Below are 25,553 nucleotides of genomic sequence, written 5' to 3'. Positions count from 1 at the left end.
CTGGTTTAGAGTGAATGCACAAGCAGCCCAACTGTCATCCTGACCCAGACGTGTATTCTACAGAGAGGCAGAGGCACAGAATGGTTTAGCAAGAAAATGTCCACTTTCTAAAAGTGGCATTTTCAAACTTACAGTTCAAAACCAGTTTCACCAAAAGATGTATTTTTAGATAGTGAGTCCAGAGACCCTAAACTCCAAAACTCTGTCTGCTCCAAATGGGAGATTACAATTAAAAGATATTTCAAGGCAATCCCCGTGTTACTCTATGGGAGAGATTGGCCTTTCAATAGGGAAAAACGAAATTTGCAGTATTTCACTATTAGGACATGTAAAACACGCCAGTACATGTCCTGCCTTTTGAATATACTGAACCCTGCCCATGGGGCATTGGATCTCAATTAGGGGTGACTTACATGTAGTAAAAGGCGAGGTTTGGGCTGGGTAAGTGGGTGCACTTGCCAGGTCTATAGAACGATTTAAAACAACACTTACAGACACTGCAATTATAGGTCTGTCACCACCTTATGGCAAACCTCTTGTGCATTCTAGAAGAGGCAATGCAAGGTCCATCTGTAACCTGCCCATGGGAAGTCCCCTGGACTAGATGGAGAAACTGTATACATTTTTGCCCCTCCCCCCATGCTATCACCAATTTGCAGCAGTTAATTGAGAGAGTTGAAGTTAGTCTGTCACCTGTGCCATTTCACCACTCAGGCTCTCCAGGTCTAGGAGAGGGTTAGTATTAATCTTCCTTCAATTCATGGTCAGCCTCCAGACTTGCTTAGATATGTTGAATACAGAGTTTTAATACACCACACATGCCAACTCCACAGGGCTAGCTTGGAGAGGCAGGTGTCTGGTTAATTTGTCCAGAGGTAAATGTGACATTAGTAATGGTGTCACATGTGCCAAATAACTGGTCCACATAGGTGCAGTCAGAGTGGGAACACAAGTGCATTTTATGGTTTAGATCATTCTATTATTAATTTCAATTTGTCATAACCATGTAACAAAGCATTGTAATGAACAGAAATAGCTCCATTATATTATGTAATACAAAGTAAACAAATAACAAATCCCGTAACTCCCCGCCCCTCGGAACTAGATGATATATGGGTGATGTGATCATGCAAAGTGTTTATTGCTTCCTAATTGGTACTCTGAGCGTGGAGTAGTCATGCAAAGTGTTTATTACTTCCTAATTAGTACTCTCTGAGGGTGGAGTAGTCATGCTGTCTTTCAGACGAAGGAGACAAAGATATTTAGGGCAGGTAAGTTCTCGGTATTCAGATATCAATAAAGGAATAAAAGGGTACCAGAGGTCAACATAGGAAGAGCTCTGTGCTGAAAATGTGAGGGTCAGCCTTTGCATTCCTAATATATACCAGAGGCGGTGGGGCCACCCTTGATAAGTAGGTATTCGGTCAGAACCCCAGTGTATCAGAATGTTCTGTATACGGCCCATCTGTTGTCACCTATGTGATTTTTAAAGGGAAAGTTAGGGGCATAAATGCATTGTAGAAATATTCCTAAGCATTTGTACCAGAAGCAATCAGAGGAGTCTGCTCCCTTTTGTTTTTTTCTAGTTCGCCACAGCAAGCTTTGGAAGGAGCTTTTAAAGACACTATATACTGAGTGAAATCCCTAGGTCATGATTAGGTTCCTCTAATATAATTCCTATCTGTAAAACACATTGATTTCTCCTCCATATTGGTAACGGTGGTAGAGCAGGCCAGCTCCAAACAAAGAATTGGAGTTTGATAAGGCGCAGTGCCTGAATCTTGAGAATGCTTAGATCCCATGCCACTCACACTCTATAGCACCATGGTAAATCTGTTTTATGAGCAAACTGTAATTGCATTCCAAAATCATGGGAAATAAGCCATCCTGATAAAACACATGCCCAGGAATACTCGTCTTACCAAGGTCCATTCAGATCCTCGGGGCATAGAAGATGCAGGATAGCTGCTGCTTGCAAATTCCATGTTTTCCTAGAGACCCCCTACCCCCCACCCCTGGGCCACCATATAAGAGAAATTTCACACCCTTTATCCCTCCACACCAGTGAGTCCATCACATTTACACCTGTGGCATTATAGAAACTTTCTCTCCAGTTTGAACTTCCCAGAAACCATTTCCTCCTCTCTGCCTTTGGGCTCAGCACGTCCATATGCACAACGCAACCTTACAGGGGAGATACAAGATTGAGTAGTGCAGATACTCTGAATCTCCACCTGATTTGTGTTGCATTTCATCACACCCTTCAAGTTGTCCCATTAGGGTGGACATAGTCCGGGAGGCGTATGCTGTCCATTTACTGAATATGAAATTGAAAACTGATAATGATAGTGGTGAAAATGCAGTTGTCTCCAAAATTTCTTATCATTTTTTATGTAGAACTTGATAAAAAATAACAGCTAATGACTTTTCTTTGCATGTTTTCTTATGTGGTGCTATTTTTGTTTAAATATATTTATTGGTATTTTCTGTTTTTTAACATGACTGTCATCATGGTTACATACAAAATTTACAACCGTATATATCATACTTACAGTACACATATATAAAATAATAGTACACATTGCATCAGTTCGTTGTGTAGTAATTTGCGTCTTATGTGAGTATGAGTTCAGGGGTTCCTGTGTGCCATTGCTCTCATTTTTACTACATCATGGTATAGACATTATAATCATTTCTATGCACATCTTACTAATGACACATCTGTCCTGAGTTGTTATGATAGTATCCTAAGTATATATACATCATGAACATACAAAATCTGTCTTTCGGGCCCAATCAGCACTGCACTGCGGGAGAAAAGGAATTATATGATGACAGAATGGAAAAAGAAGTCATTGATGAATACCAACAGGATATGTTTTCTAAAACTATACAAACTAAACTGAAACTTATAATATAAGAAGAAAATTTTTCATCTATGGAATACAGTGAAAATCAGTCTCGCTTGACAGGGTACGAGGGTACATTATCGATTCATTGCCACATAATAAATGGGAACAGTGCGCATAACTAAGCATAGTTACCATCCAGCAAAGGGGACCTCTATGTCAAGAGAAACGAATGGGGTGCGTGTGTCTACCCACAATGGAGCTGGGGGCGCGATAAATGTCTAGTCTGTACATTCTAAAGCATGTCTCCTCGTCTTGACTGAGTAGTGAGGCATTAACATATCCGTCACGAATCAGCAGTTAGGGTATTATCTGCGTCTATTGTGTTGCCGATGCATAGTGCAGTGAGTAGTGTGTCCCAGCCTTGCGCAATAGGATATTTACAGAGCCCCGCCGTCTCCTCTCTGTGGAGTGCCGTACTTTTCCGCTTGAGCCCATATTAGAAATGAACGCTTCCAGCTAATTATCTCTGGGGAATCCGTGTTTTTCTTGGTTATTAGATGTTTTGCAGTAATTAGATCTAAATCTCGGAATCTCGAGGTGACCTTGTTTTTTTTTTGATCTGTCATAGAGCCCTAGAAGTCAGACTTCCCATGACAATGGAAATGTTGTGTCTGTGCAAGAAGCTAGGGCCATGACTGTCTCTTGCCAGTAATGTTGAAGGGAGGCGCAGGCCCACAGCATATGAAGCAGGTCTGCATCTGGATGTTGACAGCGCGGACACACAGAGGCGGCGGTGCGGAAATATCGGTTTATCATGTCAGGCGAGAGGTAGGCCCCCTGTATGATGTACGTTTGAATGGGTTTGAACCTAGAGTTTCTAGCACCCGCCAGTATGACGTCCCATTCCTTATCATTCCAGGGACAACCTCTATCTGTTTCCCATCTGATTCGGAGGCGTTGCATCGGCTTCAACGTATGTGCAAGCAGCGCCTCCACCAGCCAATGCACCACATGCGATCCCGCCCCCGTGACATGCAGGTATTGTAATACTAAGTGTGTTGGTGGCTCAGCTGTTGGATCCCCCCAGGCAATCGACAAAGCCTTCAGAAGGGAGGTGTGTAGAATGAATTGTCCAGCCGGCAATTAATTCTCTGTGACTAATGTCTCAAATGTGAGTAACGCACCGTCTCTATATAGGTCACCCAATGTGTTCAATCCTGCCGCATGCCAAGTCATCAAGGCTGCCTCCGATGTACCCAGTCTGCCCCTTGGCGTCCCCAGCAGTGGTAAAATTGGGGTGTATGGAAGCGTTGTGCGGGTAAGATATAAACACCTTTTGTAGCATTTATAAGCCAATCCTAAATGTAGTTGTGGTGGGCGCGGGAGTTTTGCAACGGGATGGAACAGATGGCAGATTTGAGAGTGGGTCCAAGGCTGTTGCATGGTCGCTGTGTCTTCCAGACACCTACCGTAACGCCTTTCCGTCGCCCATTGAAGCTGGGCAGCTAAATAATACAGTTCCATGTTGGGGACAGCTAGTCCGCCCTGGCTAGTGGGAGCATACATCTTCCACAGAGAGACTCTCTGTCTCCCCTTGTTCCATATTAAGTCCCGAAATAACCGTTCCAGCTCCCGCAAGATCCTAGGTTGGACATAAAGTTGGAGGTTTGAGAAATAATAGTAATTTGGGAAGTACGATCATTTTCAGCAGGGTGATACGGCTCATGACGTTCAGTGGGAGCGTTTTCCAAAAGTGCGCTTGGGCTCGTATGGCCGATATTGCTCTCCATAGATTGCCCTCTAGTAAGTTGTCAGGCGATCGGTACACAAAAATGCCAAGATATCTGAAGGTGGTGGGATACCACGTGAGGAGCGAGCCATTCAGGAATACATCTTGCTCTATTGTGTCGGTGTTAATTGAATAGATCCCTGACTTGGCACAATTGACCCGGAGTCCTGATTTCCCCTCAAATGTTTTGAATATATCTGCAATGGACGTTGGGATTACAGTAACATCCCGGAGATATAACAACAAATCATCTGCATATAGGGAAACTGCATGCAGCCCATCCCCCAGCCGTATGCCCCACTCTTTGCCATCTCTGCGGAGCAGCACTGCCAAAGACTCCATAGCAAGGGAAAACAGCAGCGGAGACAATGGGCAGCCGTGGCGTGTCCCACGCCTCACTCCAATGCGGTCTGAGACTAAATTACCGGTGTGAACCCGGACAGTGGGCCATTGATACAATAAACAAATCATATTTAAATAATGTTCCCCTAGTTCGTATTTGCCTAACACAGCTGCCAGATAAGGCCATTCCAAAGAATCAAAGGCCTTCTCTAGGTCTAGTACCAGGCAGCCCGATCGGAGCCAACTGCGTGTTGCGTACTGTTGAACTCTTAAAAAAAACCTTTGAATATTAAGAGAGGTGCACCGTGCGGGGACAAACCCGTTCTGATCAGGGTGTACCAACGTTTTCACTGAGGGTGAAAGACGCCTGGCTAATAGCGATGCAAAGATCTTGTAGTCTGTGTTGAGGAGCGCAAGCGGGCGGTAGGAGCCCAGGAGGTCGGGGTTTTTATCAGGTTTAAGGAGGGACACCAGCAGGGCTTCATTCTGCGTGGTGGTAAGAGTGGAGTCATCAAGTGCAGTTTCGTACACTTTCAACTACTGCAATACTAAGATGTGTGTATACGCCTTATAGAATTCAGTCGGCAGACCATCTGGTCCTGGTGACTTCCCTGTCTAGTGGGTTTCTGTGCCGCCACACGTCAGTGAGGCGCCAGTGCGTGGCCCAATTTGCGAATGCCTTCGCAGCTGTGTGTGTGGCAATGCCAGGCAAGGGGGGGAAGGATCGGTCTAGGGAAACGTCTGGCACACAGTTGTAACCACTGCCTAAGATCATAGGGGTGTCGTGCCACATGGATACTTTGTGCAACATCTGATCTAAAAAGGCTGGCTGCTCGGTGTTGGGTGCATAGAGTGATGCCAATGCTACTGGCACACAGTTGTAACCACTGCCTAAGATCATAGGGGTGTCGTGCCACATGGATAATTTGTGCAACATCTGATCTAAAAAGGCTGGCTGCTCGGTGTTGGGTGCATAGAGTGATGCCAATGCTACTGGCACACAGTTGTAACCACTGCCTAAGATCATAGGGGTGTCGTGCCACATGGATAATTTGTGCAACATCTGATCTAAAAAGGCTGGCTGCTCGGTGTTGGGTGCATAGAGTGATGCCAATGCTACCGGCTTCCCGTCAAGTACCCCCTTAACTAAAACATACCTGCTCTCCCCATCAACCATTGTGTCTATCACTCGAGATGGAGTACCCGGTCTCACCCACACTAGAACCCCCCGTGCATATGCTGAGTAGCCCGTCGCACATAGTTGCCCTCTCCAGCGTCTGTGGAGGCGTGTAACTTCTGCTTGAGTCAAATGTGTCTCCTGGAGGAGTGCTATGTGTATGTGATGACGTTTGAGATAGGAGTATATAAGATAATGGCGTGTCGGGCTATGGATAACTCGCACATTCCATGTACCTATCTTAGTGGGTGCCATAACCGATAAGTGTCAGAGGTACAAGTAGTCCAGTCCGGCCCGAGGGTGGAGGAGGTGGGCAGCAGGCATGTAGAGGTCATTCTAGAGTGTGAGTCCCTGCGCAGATCAACTGTACAACAGTCGTACCCTTGTTGAGAAAAGATGGCATAGTAAACATATAAACAAAACACAATCAAAAATGCCATGAGAGCGATTTTGCAACAGGCAATGGCCCAAACTTGTAAAGCAATGGCACACAACTAATGTCTGGGGGAGACTATTATGCACAGCAAACTAAATGATAAGTAAAGTAAAGGAAGGGACTGTCATATGCGGCTAATCCTATCTCTGGCCAAACACATGTAGGACAGGGCCGCTGCCTTCTAGTTATGTGTAAAAAGTCCCCATACATGGAATAACTAATAGGGAGAACATGTCGGTGGTTAAAGGATTGACCCTGTAGAAACAATATCAGCATGACTACGAAATGTAACCGTTACAGTTTAGAGACAGCATACAGAGTCTTTTATACTTGCGTATCTAATGAAAACGTATGGCATTCAGCCCATGCAGGAGAGGAGAGATGGACACAAGACATACGTATACTCAAGCGACATGGTCAGAGGTCTGCGGGGTGACATGTGGTGGCACGCAGGAGCATTGGGAAACAGGGAGATTGTTTGAAAGTTCCTCGTCACTTTGCGGTCCCTGTCGATCAGAGTCCGAATCGGATTCCCCGTCCAGCGATCCGCTGATATTCGCCACTGCTTGTACCTTCTCGAATTGACCGCTCAATATCAACTCTGGTGTTAAGCCAGAGGCTTGAGAGGTTGAGGATTGCGATTTCCTTCGTCGTCTTCGGCGTCGCCGCAAAGCAGTCTCTGGCAGCGCCTCTCTGCGCCCTGTTTGTGGTGAGCTGTAGGACTCCAGCCATTCCTCTGCACTGTCCGGGGTGTTGAAGAAGTGAGTTTTACCACTTGCAATGACCCTCAGTTTCGCAGGAAACAACAGTGAGTATTTAAGATCACATTGTCGCAAGCGTCTCTTCACCGCTAGATATGAGTGCCTCTGTTTCTGGACTTGGAACGTGTAGTTCGGGAAGAACCATGACTTTATGATTATCCACTTGTATGTTCTGCAGCTTTCGAGTCTCTTGGAGAATGCCATCTCTGTAGTTTAACAAGCGGATTAAAAGCGGCCTTGGGTTCGAGCCCAGAGGTGGGGGCCTGGCAGGCACCCTGTGTGCTCTTTCAACAACAAATTGTGGAGATAGGGCCTCCCCTGGCAGCAGCGATCGGATCCGGTCTTCTGCGTAATTTACTGCATTTCTTCCTTCCACTCCATCCGGTAGGCCCAAGACGCATACATTGTTGCAGTGGGCCCTGCCTTCAGCATCCTCAGCCCTGTCTTTCAGGAATTCCACTCGATTTAATAAATCGCGAATGTTATTTTCAGCCTTGGATACTTACGGTGAAACCTCCGCAATGTCCCCTTCAGTGGCAGCAGTACGTTCTGCGAGTTTCCGGTGGTCTGTGTGCAGCAGCGTAAGATCAAGTGCCACTTTATCTATTTTGCCTTCTTAGGAAGTGCGGATTTGATTAATAATCTCTCCAAGCTTCTCAACTGCCGCCAACACCCCGTCAAGTTTATGCGCCATAGGGTCCACTGTCTCTGCCCCGCCATCATGTCTGTGTGTGCCCGAGTCTGCGTGTGAGGGGCTGCCGCACCCCGGTGCCGACCTTCGTTCGGCCCCCTCGTGACATGGAGAACGTCAGGCGCCTCTGGAGCAGTCCTCGGAGTTCACACTCACCATCCGCAGCGAGCAAATGTAGAAATTGACTGGACTGGGTGGATGGGACTCACCAGTGTCACTCGTAACTGCAACGCAACAACCGTGATGTGAAAGATGTCAGGTGGGTCCCGCCACCTCTGAACTCGGCGCTGTGACTTCTGGGAACAGGGTGTGTTTTGTGTGGTGGATGTCTGTTTATGTCCAGTCATAGGACCGTAGCATCCCAATTAGAGAGGACTCCAGAGGAAAAAAGCACGTGCTGCGGCAGATCGCCAGCGTGAGCCACTATGAGTAGTTCTGCAGTCTCTGCTGTTCTCAGTGGGCAAGGTCTGGAAGTCTGCCCCAGTAGTCCCGATTCTCACTGGGCAGTCAGCACCCAGATGGGCATCTGGTTCGCAGCGCCTCAGGCTGCGCGCACCAGCGCAAGCGGGTCATGTTCTGCTGCCCAGCAGGCCTGCATAGATGTCTCCTCACGTCCCCGATCAGGGCAGGATGACCGCAGCAAGTGGCTTTAACGCCGCTGCCCAATTCCAGACCGGGCGATCTCTTGGGTCCAGCGCCTCTCCTCACCTTATGCGACGTCCAGACAGGGGAACGGGCCGGCACAAGCGCCTGCATCCCCCGTCCCCGCTCCAGGGTCTCACCAGCGGGCCCGAGGCCTCAACAGCAGGCCGAAGTCACCATTCCCAGCCAGCGTCTCTCCCTCGGTCAGGCCTAGTGGGTGGGGCCAATCCCCGACCATGAGTGGATACTCACAGCCGGCGTCACCACCCCTCATCCGGCGGTCTTATGGGCAGCGGGGTTATCACCAGGTAGTTTAAGGCTGACTCGTCTTGCCGCTTAGTGCCGACTGGGCCGGTCTTGGGCCGGTCTTGGGCCGTAAGTGTCAGTGAGTAGTGCACTGGGCAAGATGAGGCCACAGCACCCGACGGGGCCTAGGGGGTGGAGCCAACCCCCGGCCTTGCGTACTGTGCTACGCCCGGCGTCCTGGAGCTGCTCTCGGCAAGGCTGGAGGCAGGGGGACCCGCTTCGGTGTTCCGCGGCAGCCGACTGCTCATTCCTTCACCGGGACGTCAGGGCCACCTCTGGATCAGCCCCAGCAGGCAGTGGCACCTGTAGCGCTGCTATTTACAGAGTAATGGGGCTAGAGAAGGGAGCCGATGACGGAGCTCTACAGCAACACGTCCGACTCCATTGCTGGCCAAGCCACACCCCTTCTTATGTGGTGCTATGTTATTGTGTTTTTAGTGTAGCACATACGCCTGCAAATCTGTGGCATGGCCCTGACTGAGAATACAAATGCTCTCATTACAAGCAGCCCCTTAATTCCCTTGTTACCAGAGGTTTTTTCTATTTTCACTCAGAGTTTTTGTTTGCTAAACACAGTCCAGTGTAAAATAAGGAATTACCATGGGAACTGGATTGACCAAATTCCTTCTCAAGTCCTCATTTACTTTTGTACCCTAAGGGTCCTGCTCGTAATGGGCTGCATTTTCCCCACCCCAGACTTCCCAGTACCCTTGGCATTGGTAACTCTGGGGGTTGGGAAAATGTGACTTAATTCCTGGTTCACTCATTTGAGTCTAAAACAGAGAGCAAGTAGTCTGCTGTAAAAAAGGTAGTTATCTGGGACTTGTGAAAATGTGTCAGTTGAGGGATAGTACCAAGAATAGGAGTCAATTCCATAGGATTGGATGCCAGGAAAGAAAAACTCTTGCTACCCATTTTCAAATTTAGGACTTGATGGAATGTGGGACATACATGTATGCTCCTGAGGGGTGCTTTAGTCCACAATGTATTGTGCAAGTGTAATGAGACTTCCTGTGTCATTTCTTCTACAGCAACTCAAGCAGCAGCGGGATAAACTAAAGATGTATCAGAAAAAGATTATGTTGCAACTCGAGAAGGAACGAGAAGTGGCTCGGCAGCTTCTGCGGGACGGCAAGAAAGAGTGAGTGGTGTGCTCTAAAGCCTGATGTTCCTCCTCAGAGCTCCAAATGTTCTACTTGAAGGGCTGTCCAGTATACTTAGATATGTCCCGAGTGGCCAGTCACTGAATGCTTGCAGTGATCTGCGGTAGAGTTCATCTAACATTTGTAGGTCTGAAGGAATTTGCTCCAGATATCTTTACACCCTTACTCTTGCAGTGATCTGCTTGTCATATTCCTGAATCTGGATGTTGTCTGTAAATTGGCCCACAAGAACCTGTCAATTTGCTACAACTTTGATTAGGAGTATTTGGCATTTACAGAGCTAAAGTTATCCATCTGAAGTTCTGGGGAGTCAGTGGGTTACGGTTTTCAGGTACCACACTTATTTTGCTGAGTGGACACACTCCAAACTGCTATTGGGCATAGAAATACCAGAACACGTTTTAGAAGGGCACAGTCATGTACTATGTATTAGAGCTCTGGACATAACTGACTTGTTAAACTACTAGTCACATTTTGTCTGAAAGATTTGTAATATTGTATGACAAGACCATCCTGTTGATTTTAGAACTGTATGGGGCAATTTCGTACCACAGCACATTGGAAGAGCTCCTAGATTTAGACTTAACTTACTTGTAACAGATTAATAGCAGCATAGTAAATTCTCAGCGTTTACTCGTGCATTCAATGTATTTTCAATGTGTTACAACTAGCACATGGTTTTGCAGTGCAGCTTGATGTCTAACACTCTGTAGTGAGATGGATGTGAAAATGTTTATCCTCTTATGCAACCTCCTGTGTGGGTCACATGATTGGGTTTCACAGTTCATGAATAGCCTAGGTATTCAGGGCTTGTGAAACACTTAACTGTACTCTGTTCCAAACAGATGAGTTGTAGTTGGATGTGGTGTTAGCTGGTGTCTTGTGCACCCACGAGTTGATAAATGTGACTTGGTGCCTGTATTTAGCTTGAGTGTCTGTATCAAGCATGGAGAATGGAGTAGGAGGCAAGCATTAAAAATGCTGTGCTAAAGAAGCTTCCAATGCATCCAGTATAGCTTGTGCCAGCTTGTAGCTGTGCTTCTGCCAATGTTGTACATGCTCTATGTATGCAGGTTAAAATTTTTCGCGTACCCTAACTCAAATGCCGGTGGCATGTTTCACATTCCTGGCAAACAAACTCTGACAGAAAGAGAGTACCTAAAACATCACACGTAGAACTAGAGCAAAAAAACATTGTATGGATCTGCCTTACAAGTAAGATTTGAACAAGCCTTTACATGTATCCAAAAGGAGAACATGGTGTCAGTGGCGTGACTTGGAAACGTTTGTGGTGATGGAGGAGGAAGCCTGTTTTAGAGTTCTTGTTTTCTTCATCTTTGAGGCATCTAGTTACCAGCTATCTTTGCTGTTGGTTGCATTTCGCCCTACTGTATGAGAGTGGCCAGCAGCTATCTGTTAGTTGCTGGAAATTGAACATATTACCTAGATACAGCAATGTCCAATCTTGATACTTGCTTGTAAATGTGTGTTTTTTACAGCTGGTTTGCTTCAAGAAGAATATCTAGAGCTGCACATAGCACAGGGTTTCCAGTGCTGAGACTGTATTGGGCAGACCATAGAGCGTGTTTCTTCTGCTCTCTTATGAGAACACTAGAAATTCAGCTACTGTGTGGAAAACAGGGGTAGTGATTGGCTATTTCATTTTCCACAATAGATGAAGTTCAGTAGCATGTGTCTGCTGCAACGTATCCAGCTGTTGAGTGAATCCCAAAGAATTTGATGTGAATGGCAGTGGCAGGAGGTGAATCTAGAAGTAGGGAACTAGTTGTCGATATTTACTGGAGATTCTTTTGAATGAACAGGAAGAAATGTTGTTTTGTGTATTTGATTTAAAAAGGAGGAGTTCCTCCAGTTTTGTTTTCATATATATCTATTTTTTACTGGAAATCTTAATTTCACACAAGGAAGACTATACTGAAAGATGCAGCTAGTAGTATTGCATCATTTAGCACTAGAAACAATATCATTATTACACAAGTTGTGAAAGTAAGCTAAAAAAGGACCATGCATAATAAGAAGCTAGTTAGTTAAGTCCACCTGTGAAATGTGGTGTGATTAATAAGGAACAGATTACTGTACACAACCATTATGTAACATACATTTATCCGACTACCTGGCAGTTCTGCCGTATATGGGATTGGGGGGAACAATTACTCGTGAGGATATCCTTACATCTCCCTTCGCTGTTTTTGTATTCTTGCAAAATACGGATTTGCTGTGATGGGAATTTAGCACAATGCTTGCCGTTCAGGTCCCAGGTAAATTACAATACGTCTCAGGCTGGTGTAGAACTAGGAAAAGAAAAGGTTTCCATATACCATCAAATACTCCTATTTGGTCATTCATTTTGTAGATTATCCGCTTACAGTCTGGGACCATGACCAGTTTGATTAATCATTTTAGGGTAGGGAGGGAGGGTTGTCTTCAGACTCTCAGGATACACACCTTGACAGGTGCGAGGGCTGTTGCAAGCCACTGATGATTGTGCTTATTTAGTAGGGTCAGGTGCATTGATGGGTGAATAAAAAGTCCTCATACATCCAAGGTTGACGCACGGCACTCCAGGATTGTTGGAGTACCAGGCACTGCTAGAGGAATTGTAGTAAATGGCAGCTTCCAGCTCTACAACTCCAGCATAAGTCATGCAGTAGGAGGCTATCACCATGTACTTTTTGGTGTCTCCAGTACCAGTCATGTAGTAGCTTAAAATAGTGGAATTTTAGTTTGGCTTCCTGGTGGAGAGCATTATGTGGAGAAGGGTGGACCAGTCTTATTGCAGTGTAATCTCATCTTAATGTGAGCTGCCACTTTTGTTTAGTGCGATCTCTGGCTGGCATGGAAAATAAGTTGTCTATAAGTAGATTGTATATGCCAGACACCGCTCATCATGGTTCCTCCAATTTTCCAGTTGCTTATATATGGGTGAGCGGTGGACCTCTGCAGTATTGTCTCTATGGCACCCTTTGAGGCAATGCGTCACTTGGGTGAAGGACCATCGTTGAGACTAGGAAAGGCCAAACTTCAACTGGAGTGTCTGGAAGGTTTTAAAACCAGTTGCATCGAACATTTGGTCAACTCTTATGATCCCTGCTGACTTCCATGAGAGGCAGGTTATGGGGTGGCCTCCTATGCATATCCCATGGTTGTGCCATATAGGGGCAGAGGCATGCAGCCATGAGCTGGGTTTCAGAAGGCTGTGCGCGGACCAGCATGGCTCTAATCACTGGGTTGTCATTTTGCAGGGAATGGGCCTTATGCTTATAAAGGACATCTATTGACCTATCACACTTCAAGAAATGTTTTTCAATGGTAACCCATGTGGGTGGGTCCGAGCTCCTATTTATCTAGCAAGTTAGCTGTGAAGGGTAGTGGGCGATAGATTTATTAGAAACACACGTGTGGCAGGCGTAACCCTCCTGATTCAGTGTGGGTGCCTATAGTTTATCCATTCGTAGTTGGAGGTGCATATGGCTTTGGGGATCAAGACCAGGAGCATTCAAATCACAGTTGAAACTCTGGGGTGATGACCCTTTTTACGGCCTGCACCTGGCCCCTGAGAGAGAGCTAGAGGGCTGACCATCTGCCAAAGTTAGATCCAGGTTTTGGCAAGTAGGAGGTCACATTGTCCTCTCCCATGTGAAAAAGGCCCTTATTTAGGTAGGTCCTGAGATACTTCATTCCTTTAAACACCCATCGGAAATTTTACCCTTCAATACAAGATCTAGTGGAGGTCCGGGACATAGGAGAGGGTAAGTGGATGGAGTTGAAGCGACCACCCTCCTCATGATTGAATGGGGTTTAGACTGGTAGAGGGGCTAATAGTATGAGGTGAAGTCCTCCAAGATGACCTCTTGGTAAGTTAGTAGCCCCACCTGCTTATTTCGGATGGTTGGGATTTCCATAATTGGAGGGTCAGCAATCTACCAGGTTTCTCATCCCACTCGTAGTGCCTCCATTTGAGTTTTGTTAATTCTCTCTCTGCAGTAGAGGTACAATATTGGTTAAGAGGAAATTTGTCTGCGCCTGGAACTCGAAGCTTGGAGGGAAATGGGCCTGGAAATCTGGGGAGACCTGTTTGCAGACTCTCAATTACAAGACTTCGCGAGTTTGATGGGCGATTATGGAGTACCACCGGGGACATTCCTGCTTCATGCAACACTGCCACAGCAATTCTTTCATTTATGGGGCTATACTCGCAATGAACCCACCACGTCTCAGCCTCTACAAACTCTTTTAACACATGGACGGGGTAGGCGTGCAATCACTGCGATTTACATCTCTCTTAGACCCAACTTGACACCCCTGTTGCCCCACTGCGTGAGTACTGGGACACGTCACTGGCAGCTAACATCACCGATCAACAATGGACGCAATGCATAAATTACCCTAAAGTTAGATCAACGAATACCAGGTGGAAATATGCACAATTCAACTATGCCTGTCCCCGAAAGCAACGTTTTCCTACTTCGTCTGGACGTGCCCTCGCCTCAGGACATTCTGGGATGACCTAGCTGGGACATTGATGGAGGCAGCGGGCACCCCGATAATACCCTGGGGTCTGCATTTTCTGCTCGGAATAACTAAGCGCAGCACCCTACGTAAGAATCTCAATACATCTTTAGACCTGGCACTGGGGCAAGCAAAGCGCAGAATAGCTATGTCTTGGAAGTTCCCTTCGTTCTTCTACTCATTGCCTTCTTAGCACTCCCCGCTATCGAAGGAAAAAATTTGGCGGCTCCAGATTCGCTACCCTTGTCCCCCACTTCTGGAACTCACTTCCTCTTACTATTAGACCTATTTCCACCTACACACACTTTCGTAAAACTCTTAAAATTCACCCATTCTCCCTGGCGTACCCATCATAGTTCCCTTCCTTTGCCCTCCTGGATAATCTTTGTTTAGCGCCAAGAAACCGCTTGGTAGTAGAGCGCTCTATAAAACCCTTCAACTTCAACTTCAAGTCACAGACGGGCCCCAACATCCAATCATGACTCCTAGATCTCCGTAGAGCACTTGTTGGGGAACATGAGACACAATTATCCAGCCCACCTAAGATACCCTCGCGGGTTAACCCCGGCAATGGCAGGAGTACCTGACTGCCATAGAAACTAAGCTGCACACAGTAAATCTAACTGCAACATAAAGCACACCCATACCCTGCACTTTTAACATAAAACAACGTGAAATCCCCGCATATAAAGTATATCCTTATTGACTACATACTCATGTTTAGAAATGGATGGGAAGGCGATGCATTTAGGAATGCATGGACCATGGGGCTCCCCTTAACCCGCACCTGATTGTTTACACCTGATTGCATGTAACTAGACCTCCATCCCAAATATAAGGCAGACGAGATCAGAAAACTCTAGACAGACAGTAGTTAAGAATACTGTTTTAAGATATTGTGTGGCACTCCACCACAGCTGCTCCTGTAATCGGTGCTGTAATACCAAGCATATTATGTTGGATAAAGTTTACTTGTATAACCTGCTGAAAATCAATAAAGATTATTCAAGAGTAAATTTGTCTGCTTCCAACTTATGCCGTTCCTGGGCAGAAGAGGCTAGATTGTACGCAGCTGTGGATTTGGTTGTGGCCTCATCCAGGTATCTCCTCTCATTCAGGGCTTTTGTTGTGATGGCAATGTCTTACATAAGGAGGCCCCTACAGGAAACCTTGCCCTGCGTCGGTGTGAACTTACTGTGTGGGCATTTTCGGAATATTGTTGTGATGACAGTGTCTCACATTAGTAGACCCCTCCAGGTAGCCATGCCCTATTTCTGGGGGAGCTTACCGAGTGGGCATGTTCAGAAAGATGTACCTGAACATCTGAGTTCTGTAGGTGCTTATCTTCAGGGGCTTTGTAGTTGGCCCTGTTCATTCTCCATTTCCTCTCAGTGGCTAATCTATGCCCTAAGTGGACGGATAGCCTGATCTGGTATTGATCAGAGACCCCTCTAGGTAAGATGTCCACTTGGAATGGGAGGGGTTGCAAGGAGCCTTGTGTGAGGAAGTAGTCTATCCATAAAGATGTACCATGGACCCTTGAGTGGAAGGAATATTCTTTATCTGAAGTGTGAGAGAGACCATGATCAGCGAGTACGTCTTCAGAATGGCTAGGTCTGCGGAGTTGCACATGTCGGGGGGGGGGGGGGGTCCTGTGCAGTCTAAAATGGGATTGATTGCAATGTTCCAGTCTCCCTACCCCGAGCCACGACTACTCTTGTGTCTCTAAATTGTGTGAGCAGCCTTGAAATATGTGCCAGAAATTCAGTTTTGCTTACTGGAAGAATAGGCTGACCCCAGAATTAGTGTTTCGGAGTGTTTTGATTTTAGCAAATAGAGATCTCCCTGCTGGGTTTGTCCTTATTTGGAGCACTTTGGGTGGGAAAGATTTGCTAAAGAGTATAGCAACCACACATTTCTTTGTGCTGTTGTTGGCAGGTGGGTTGTCCGCATCCCTCGGGTGGTCCGACAGCTGTGTACAGCCTGCACCACCCAATCTCTCTTCTCCTTATCCGCCTCCTTTGGAGCAGTTTGATATCAGCACACTTGTGTTTAAGATAGGCCATAATTCTTTGTCGTTTGACATAGCTTTTCAACCCGTTGACATTGAAGGAGAGTATATTAACAGGGCTATGAGCAGGAGTAGTCAAAGCCATGTCCTCTCTAGGAATGTGAGGATGTGAACCTCTGATGGATTAAGTTTCCAGAAGGCTCTAGGAGATGTGGGGCTAGTGGCAGCAATGTCACTGTTCTCCAGGGGAGAAGGCTGATACTTAGTGTATCCTCCTTTAAGACGCTGCAGCGGTGAGTGGTGGAACTGGAAGATGGGGGGCGTTGAGAACAACAAAGGGGAAGTGGACCTTTAAGCAAAACTGAGGTTCTGTTAGTAGGGAAGAACGCTAGCCTCTGGAGTGAGAGTTGGTGGCCGAGTGTCCTGGGCAGTCCTCCCAATCCCAAGCCTGTGGTTAAGAACTTGGGGGTCTGGATGGATTCCTCCCTCACTTTTCAAGATCATACAAAAAAAGTTACAGGCACCTGCTTTGGACTCCTACGGGGTCTTAAGCCTCTTTTAAAGTTTTTTGATCCCCCAACACGCCAGCTGATTGTCCAGTCAGCTATTTTATCTCGACTGGACTATGCTAGCTCTCTATTATTAGGGGCTAACCAAGCTGAAATAACTTGGCTGCAGCGTGATCAAAATGCTGCCGCTAGAGCCTTGTTAGGGCTCCCGCGGTTATGCTCCTATGCCAGTGCCATTCGAAGACTTCACTGGCTTCCCATGGTGGAGTGAATTCAATTTAAGACGTTATGTCTTTCCTTTAAGATTCTGAAGCTGGCTACTCACAGTCTGCTTAGTAACTTGCTCATCCCTTATGTTCCCGCACGTCAGCTGCATTCCTTGGGGCAGCATTTGGTTATTGTCCCCTGCGTAAAACGCCTTCGCGCTGGGGGCCGGTCTTTTCGCTGCTTGGCAGCTAAGCTATGGAACTCTCTGCCTGTTCAGATTTGTAGGATGACCTGTTTGTCCGGCTTTAGGAAGGCGATCAAAACTTTTCTCTTTCCCTCTATTTAGTTTTTTTCTTTTGCTTGCTTGACCATTTTACTGTTTTCTGCTGCTCCTCTGTCTTAGGGTTTGGATCCGCTCTCTGATGCTGCAGCGCCGGGACGCCCCTTTGCTGGGGCAGCTGTGCGCTAAACAAATCCGAATAACATAACATACTGTGTGAGCCAAGCTCCACTACACTTCAGGGGTGCATTTTCAATATATCTGATATAGATCTCATGAGCGTAATGTATATTTTAAACTGATTAGGGAGAACCCTGGACATGCACTCGACTCACCCAGGATCCAAGAGAGCAGGTCTTAGTGAATTGGTTTAATCACTTAACCCTGTCACTACCAGGGTGTTTGGACACCTCTGTGAAAGGGTTTTTATTCAGAAACGGGTGTTAAGATGTTCAGAGACTGGTACCTCTTTCATTTTTTTGTACACTCTATAAACCTTTTCTGTTTTTCTGTCGCGTTCAAGACTGTGTTTTAGTGCAAACCCCACATCAATATCTCATTGCAGCATGAAGAATGTGGATATATTTTTTTTATTTTTTCGCAAATTTGCTAGATATTTTGTGGCATTTTTCCAACCAGACCATTATAAATCCTTGAAATCTAACCGAGGAAATGTTGCCATGAATGTCTGGAATGGGGCAATATCAAATATGGGTTGGTTTTCCTAGGGAATGTAGCCTCAGAATGGATTAACATAAGCAGAGATCACTAAATTATGACAGAATCACTATTTATGGTGCACCGTTTATCTGATGTCGGATATCAAATTTAGAACTATATGGAAATTACAAAGGTTTATTTTTTCCAATTCTGAACAAGCTAATAAATCTATTGATGCTTCCCTGACCTCCCTTGCCGGTCTGGAGAATGTACTAAACACATCATTTGTCAGGTTTACAGCAATATTTTTCTTCCAAATTAAGGTAATTCTCTCCAGAGTCCCTTATGCTGAGACGTATCCAAGACAAGGTTTGCCCCATATCTATGTTCCACTTGGTCTTCTGAGCTTGGTGGTACAAGATCTGTATGAGTTTTTATGGGTATGGGATGCTCACAAGCGACTAGTTAGGTGAAGTTCATTTGAAATTTGTAAAGCAACTGTAAAGAAAATGCCTGTTTAGGCTACCTGTTTTGTGGTCACAGGTATCACCCCTGGAATGGATGAAAACCAATTGTCAACATATACACTTCCTAAGGTGTCTTTCCCTGATGGCTCAGTTTCACCCCGATTGTCTGGCCTGGAGAATGTGTTGAACGTGATGTTTATCAGATTTTAAACGTTTTCCCTAAAAAATATGGGTGTCTAATTAAGCCTTCCTCATGCAGAAACATATCCCTGCCAAGATGTGACCTACATCTGTGTTCTCCTGTCCTCTGAATGTGAGGGTATGAGACATGGGCAGGTTTTCACTGAAGTAGAGCGGGTACCCACACTGTAGACACCAGAGATGTTTTGGTGTGGGGAGCTTCCATGCAGCATTTTGGCCCTGGGTCGGCCGGCACCAAGGGATGAAAAACGGAGCCTGAAAATATATAAAAACCATAATCGGGGACTGCAGGACACTTTTTGTGACTGTAAACCCCTCTCCCTGTAAATTCAAACATGCATTGGCATAGCCAATAGGTCTCGCCTTTGGGACCTTATAAGTGATATTGGCAATGTTTTTAAGGTATGTTGTAGAGCAATGTAGCTGCTGTGTACAAAACTGTACATTTTGTTTGCAAGTTATGCTTAGTGTAGTGACGTTCGGGCAGTGGCATGGTGTGGAATGTAGTGGTGAGTTGTGATATGATGTGTGTTGGTGGTATGTCATATCACAGGGAGGACGGCACGGGAGCATCGAGAGGTGGCTGCTGGGGATACACGCACCACCCAAGACATATAAGGTGGCTACGTAGTTCGCTGATCTTGCGGTGTTGCTAAACCAAAAGGCCCATCACCATGAGATGGAAGGTACCTGGGCCCCCTGGATGAGAAACTGGAACCGGGTGGAAGTTGGAACCATGGTACTCAGAACGTAAGAAAGGAAGGCGCTGAAACCCATGGGAGGACTGTGGTCATGGCGACGCCCCCTGTTTTTTTTTTTAGAGCGAACTTGATCCAGAGGTATTGGAGCACCAGTTACGTTGCACGAAGACTGTTACAGTGTTGTTGCTCAGTAGGCTTTAATTACAGCCTCCGACCACTATTTTCTCAAATAGCTTAGACCTCTTCTAACGCTTTTTTTTTTTTTATAGCTCACATTTGCAATGCAATAGGTCTCGCATTTGCGAGAGTTTAAGCTTTTGGCATTGTAAATGACAATGCCTTTTATTTATCTGTTTTAAAAACAACACATAAATAAAAGACATTGTCATTTACAATACCAATAGCTCAAACTGTCACAAATGCGAGACCTAGTGCATTGTAAATGCTTGTTTGAAAAAAAGGGTGCTTGAAGGCCGGTAGGAGGAAACAACCTCTAACCCTTTCCGAAACTTTCCTTTGCAAAGGGATGCACTTCCACTCCAAGTACACTCACACCGTGGCACGGTCTCTAGGATGACTCGGATTTTACTCATAAAAAAATTAAACTGAGTACCTGTATAAATCTCCCCTTACAGCACACACTAGCATCCTAATCATTCCAGGTATGTCACAGCTCACGTGATACCCTGCAAGCCTTACCTAAACAGCCCAGCAGATTAATCTCCCAAGCGCCTGCATTCACGTTTCAAACAGGGGGTTCTCTAAACTGTTTTGTCTTATGGACAGCACAGCTTTCCTGGCTGTCTGTACAACGTACTTGTTCTCAGGTCCCGTTACCACCACTAATATGCTATTGATGTATTTCCATGCAATGACACATAACTAGGACGTGACGCGCGTGTCACGTAATGTTTACGTCGTTGCTGAGGGTCATTCATCTAATGGGAACTAGTCTCTACCTGCTTGGGGGTTTCTGTAGTGCCGGGTCCGGGTGTTGTGACTACTCCAATGTTGGTGAGTACTGCGAAGATCATCACACTTAGGAGAAGTGGGGGGCGCAAGGAGCTTGGGGACATTTTGCCTGGTAATTGAGGTGTTCAATGTGTCTTTGCACGTACTCTCTACACCTTGCCAATGCTGACGGCACATTGTGTACGTTCATTCGCATCGCGGGGTATATTTTACCTCTGTAATCAGCGTACAAACAGCCGTTGCACAGCGTGAAGTGCATCGATTACCTTGCTTTATGTACACCAGACCACAGAATATAATTAGCAGCTACATCCTTAGTTGCCAAATGTTCTCTGTTATATGTAACACCTTTAACCGAGTTTGATTTTTAAGGCAACGACCACTTGCATATCGCGTCATTTAAGACACTATAATGGTGAAAACTAAACCAAAGTCCCAACAACAACAAGCAGTTCAGAAGTGAAGAAAAAGGGCAAATTGCAAACAGCTGTTTTTAGGCACTCGTGCTTGTGTTTTCAATTACCACGCCCTCCGCTGCTCGCTCCCGAAAGGTGGATGCCAGCACAAGCACGAGTGTGCTTGAAAAGGAGCAGACCGATGGCTAAAGGCCCTCCTAGAGCAGCGCATACACGCTGCCTAGGCGAGACCTAAAAATGGATTTAAGAAGTGCTAATTTCTTCAGTTTTTCTTGATCTGCTTCAAAGAACAAGAAATGGGCGAGTATGCACCTCAATCCTTCGTCACCACCACCTTGAAGCAGGTGGTTGGACCACCGCTGTCCTCTCGTGGAACAGGCAACTCGTAATACGCACAACGGTGCAGCTCCCCTGTACCACCCTATGGTGGCTGTTTTTCCCCGATCGGAAACCTGGCAGTCTCTGCGGTCTGCTGGCGGTCTGCTGGCGGTCTCTGCGGTCCAGCGACGGTCTTCGCAAAGGCGATCCGCCCAACTCGTAATGCAGTGGTAGGACAGATGAGCTCTCCACGCTCGGAATGCCACTGCCGATACAGCGGTCCATGGAACCGCCAAACTCTTAATAAGGCCCTGTGTCTATAGTTTCAGTTTCTTTCTTTGCAAAATATTTGAGCAAGATACACAAATCATCGCTTCCCTTCTAAAGCTTTATGCCTCTCACCAATCTGTAGCTTTATTGTATGTCCCATGAGTTTATCATTCTTTCCCTCTCCCCCAAAACAAATTGCAGGTAGGTATAAAGCACACAAATGGCAAATGTCTATTTCCCTAGGCTTAAAAGAAATCCAAACAGCATTTGGTGGCTTTCTGGGTCTGATACACACCATTCTTTATGCAAGGAACCAATTGCTGTTTGAATTTTTAAAACTCTAAAAGGCATTTGGCTCCTTGCTGGTGCATTGAACTGTGTGTTTGTGCTCCAGCAAGAAGACTGATGCTGACTGGATATTTTCATATCAAGAAAAAATTAATGCAGCAGTTGTCTCTTTGATGAGGCTAAGTATTGTGCCTGTACCCCAGAAAGGAGACAGACGTTATTTATATTTTATTCCTAGGCGAAAAGAATACCTAAACAGTGTTTAGCTGGAGCACAGAACCATAGCTCATTCCTCTCACAGTGTTTCTCTTGGGCAGAAAAGCATTGTGAAACGAAGGAGTTGTGTGAAATTTAATCTGGAAGATGGGATTGAAAGGAGAGGAACCAGGAACAATCCTAATCCCCTTTATTCCAATCTTCTCCTCTTTCTTCCTTCTTCTCTTGGTAGGGTGAGAGGAACTGGCTGATCATCCCAGCTGCTCTCCCACCACCCTCCCTACATCCAAAAACAGGGTTATGGCCAGTGGGAACGGCTAGGGAGTAACAGGAGGCAGTGATAGCTGACATTAACCCCTCCTTTTGTTTTGGGGGATAGGTGGGGTGGGGTGTCTGGGTTTGTTTTCTGGAGTTTCTCAGTGTCAAGAAAGGATTGGGCTCTAGCAGACTCCCCTCCCCTTCTCCCCCATAGAGAAGGGAGATTGCCTCCAATCGGGCCAACAAAAACTGTTACATTTACTGAAAATCGCACAGTTGGAGTTATGGTTTTTGCTCTAAAGGACAAATCGAATGAAATTCAGCATTTGTGGTATCCAGTGCATACCATTACGAAGTTGTCCGCCATGTTTAATTCTTGGTGGTAGACTGCTTATTTTTACAGTGCCATTTGTACATGCATGTTTTATACATGGCTGTCAACTGTAGATATGGTGTGCCTTGCATACCATACATTTCTATGGTTTTGCTCTTTGGAGCCACTAATGGTAGTTTTTCAGTGAATTTCATGGGTTTCTTTAATGACTCCCTTAGTTTCCAAACTGCTTCGCCAGGCCTTCAGTCTTGTGCAGCAGGGTTGGTTCCAGAGCCGCCTGGCCAACAAGACGATTACCAATGCATACCCACTGAGTGGCTAACCTTTAACCACTTTTCAGCTCAGTGGTTTGCCCACAGAGCTTCATCCTTGGAAAGGTCCTGTTTTGTTTTCATTTTGTTTTAGGATTTGTAGGTCTGAGTACACTACACCAATGTGATTCATGAAAGGTACTGAAACAGGTTCCGCAAATCCCAGGCTCCATTTTAGGTGTCAAGGTACTGTGAATCCCCAAAAAGATCCACAGACGCCATGACACTTTTAAATTATTTTTTTATATAAGCCATGGGGGCTCCCAGAAAGCGAACCCCCCCCCCCCCCCCCACTAATACCTAGGGCTTGGGGGCCTTTCACCTTTTCTTTCAGGATGCTGTGACCGTGATCTGTGTCCTGGAATGGCAACAACAAGAAAAATGGTTTTTTTGCGACCAGCGAACCAGACCTTTCAGGTCCGTGGTTCCACCTTTGGAACCGCAGAGTCCAACAGGACAACAAGAGAAATCAGATTTATTTATTTTTTATTTAACTTCTGGATATCTGCCGATTGGATCCGCAAATCCTTTGAGATTAAAACAGCCTCGTTTTAAAAGTGTATTAACCATTAGAAGCCAACCAGCACATTCTTTTAAATGCCTCTATCTCAAATACTGCAAAAACAACAGTTGATGGACAGAATGCCGAACAATGTCATACATTCACCCCAGTACAGAGGTCTGTGCCTAAATCCATCGTTTTTTTGCTCACCATGCCATTCCAGTTTGAACCCAGCCATATGCAAATCAGTCTTGACCCTGTGCCTCATGGGAACAGTCCAGCCCGAACTGCCAAGCGAGGTTCTCCCTGGACTGGAAACAAGCATCCTATGACCGGTTTCGGGGCTTCACTCCTCTTCAGCCAGGATAGCTTGATTCCAGTGGCATTGAGAGCATGGGACCCATGTCTGGGCATATCCGTCCCACTCGGGGTGACAAATGCAAAAACAGTTGATGGACAGAATGCAGAACACTGTCCTACATTCACCCCAGTACAGAGATTAGGGCCTAAATCCATCGTTTTTGTGCTCACCATGCCATTCCAGTTTGAACCCAGCCATATGCAAATCATTCTTGACCCTGTGCCTCATGGGAACAGTCCAGCCCGAACAGCCAGGCCATGTTCTCCCTGGACTGAAAACAAGTATCCTAGGACCGGTTTCGGGGTTTCACTCCTCTTCAGCCAGGATAGCTTGATTCCAGTGGCATGGAGAGCACGGTTTTGCATTGTTAGCCATAAGTTGGCAGGGTATGCCCTGACGTGGGTCCCTTGCTCACTTTGCCACTGGATTCAAGCTAGCCTGGCTGATTAGCTAGAAACCGGTCCCAGGATGCTTGTTTCTAGTCCAGGGAAGACATGGCTTGGAAGTTCAGGCTGGTCTATTCCTTTGAGGCACAGGGTCAGACTGATTTGCATATGTCCATGTCTGAACTGGGGTGGCGGAGTGAGCTAAAGAATGATGATAGATTAAACCCAGATCAGTTGACTGGGGGTGAGTGCTTGCAATGTTCAACACTCCGTCCATCATCCCCTTTGGTTGTGCTTTGTTTGCCCTAAGTTGGCAGGGTATGCCCAGACGTGGGTCCCTTGCTCACTTTGCCACTGGATTCAAGCTATCCTGGCTGATGACGGCTGATTAGCCAGAAACCGGTCCCTGGATGATTGTTTCCGGTCCAGGGAAGACATGGCTTGGCAGTTCGAGCTGGACTGTTCCCATGAGGCACAGGGTGAGACTGATTTGCATATGGCCATGTCTGAACCTGGGTGGCGGAGTGAGCTAAAGAATGATGATAGATTAAACCCAGATCAGTTGACTGGGGGTGAGTGCTTGCAATGTTCAACAATCCGTCCATCATCCCCTTTGGTTTTGCTATATCTCAAATACTACCTAACAGGTTTACACAAAACCAATGAATTCACACATTCTGAGTAAAGTTCGACTTTCATGTCCAGTTTGGTGCAAGTCCATTCAGCAGTTTTGGCTATAGGAACATGCAAAATTTCTTATGGGAGTTAAAATGGGAAAACACATCTTTTTCAGCATCCTCGCCCACTTTTAATTTTTTTCGCCTGCATGAAAATTGGTATGTCGGACCCTAGCTGACTAAGCCAAGTGACTTGCAAATTTGGTGCAAATCAATAGGATTATCCAAAAATGCATTTGCAATGGAAAGTGCATTTGAACCATAACTGCATATTATTGACTCCCATAAATAATATAAGACAGTGGTGATAGCCACCGTGTAGTTATAGTTGGGTCAGAGCTTCCATTGGAAGAGTGTTTTTTGTTTTGCTGATAACGTTGGCGAAGTTGGACACATCTTCACAAATCATTTTCCCCCAAAAATTCAATCCACTTTAGCACCTTCCTGGAAGGCTTTGTGGTGATCCTTCAGTCTGAGGTTAAGAAAAAGGTGGTCCCAAAACATTTCCCTTGTTCATCC

General features: G+C 46.0%; 1 protein-coding gene across 3 annotated transcripts in view; it reads left to right on the top strand.

Annotated features, from left to right (window-relative positions):
* The window catches only part of CHMP6 (charged multivesicular body protein 6), a 108,831-nt gene that overhangs the window by 39,835 nt on the left and 43,443 nt on the right, over positions 1-25,553 (top strand). The window contains exons 1-4 of one of the 3 annotated variants that reach the window (XM_085617417.1): positions 3,536-3,680; positions 3,772-3,966; positions 4,050-4,170; positions 10,028-10,137. The exons of 1 other annotated variant lie outside the window; for it this stretch is intronic. In XM_085617417.1, coding sequence (XP_085473543.1) covers positions 10,058-10,137 — 80 coding nt within the window. In that variant the 5' untranslated portion in view covers positions 3,536-3,680; positions 3,772-3,966; positions 4,050-4,170; positions 10,028-10,057. Of the gene's footprint in view, positions 1-3,535; positions 3,681-3,771; positions 3,967-4,049; positions 4,171-10,027; positions 10,138-25,553 lie in introns of those variants that run through there. One more of the 3 variants, XM_085617415.1, reaches the window with a different exon arrangement.

Source organism: Triturus cristatus, chromosome 7, assembly GCF_964204655.1.
Source record: "Triturus cristatus chromosome 7, aTriCri1.1, whole genome shotgun sequence".
NCBI lineage: Eukaryota > Metazoa > Chordata > Amphibia > Caudata > Salamandridae > Triturus > Triturus cristatus.
This window is presented reverse-complemented; position numbering and strand designations above follow the sequence as displayed.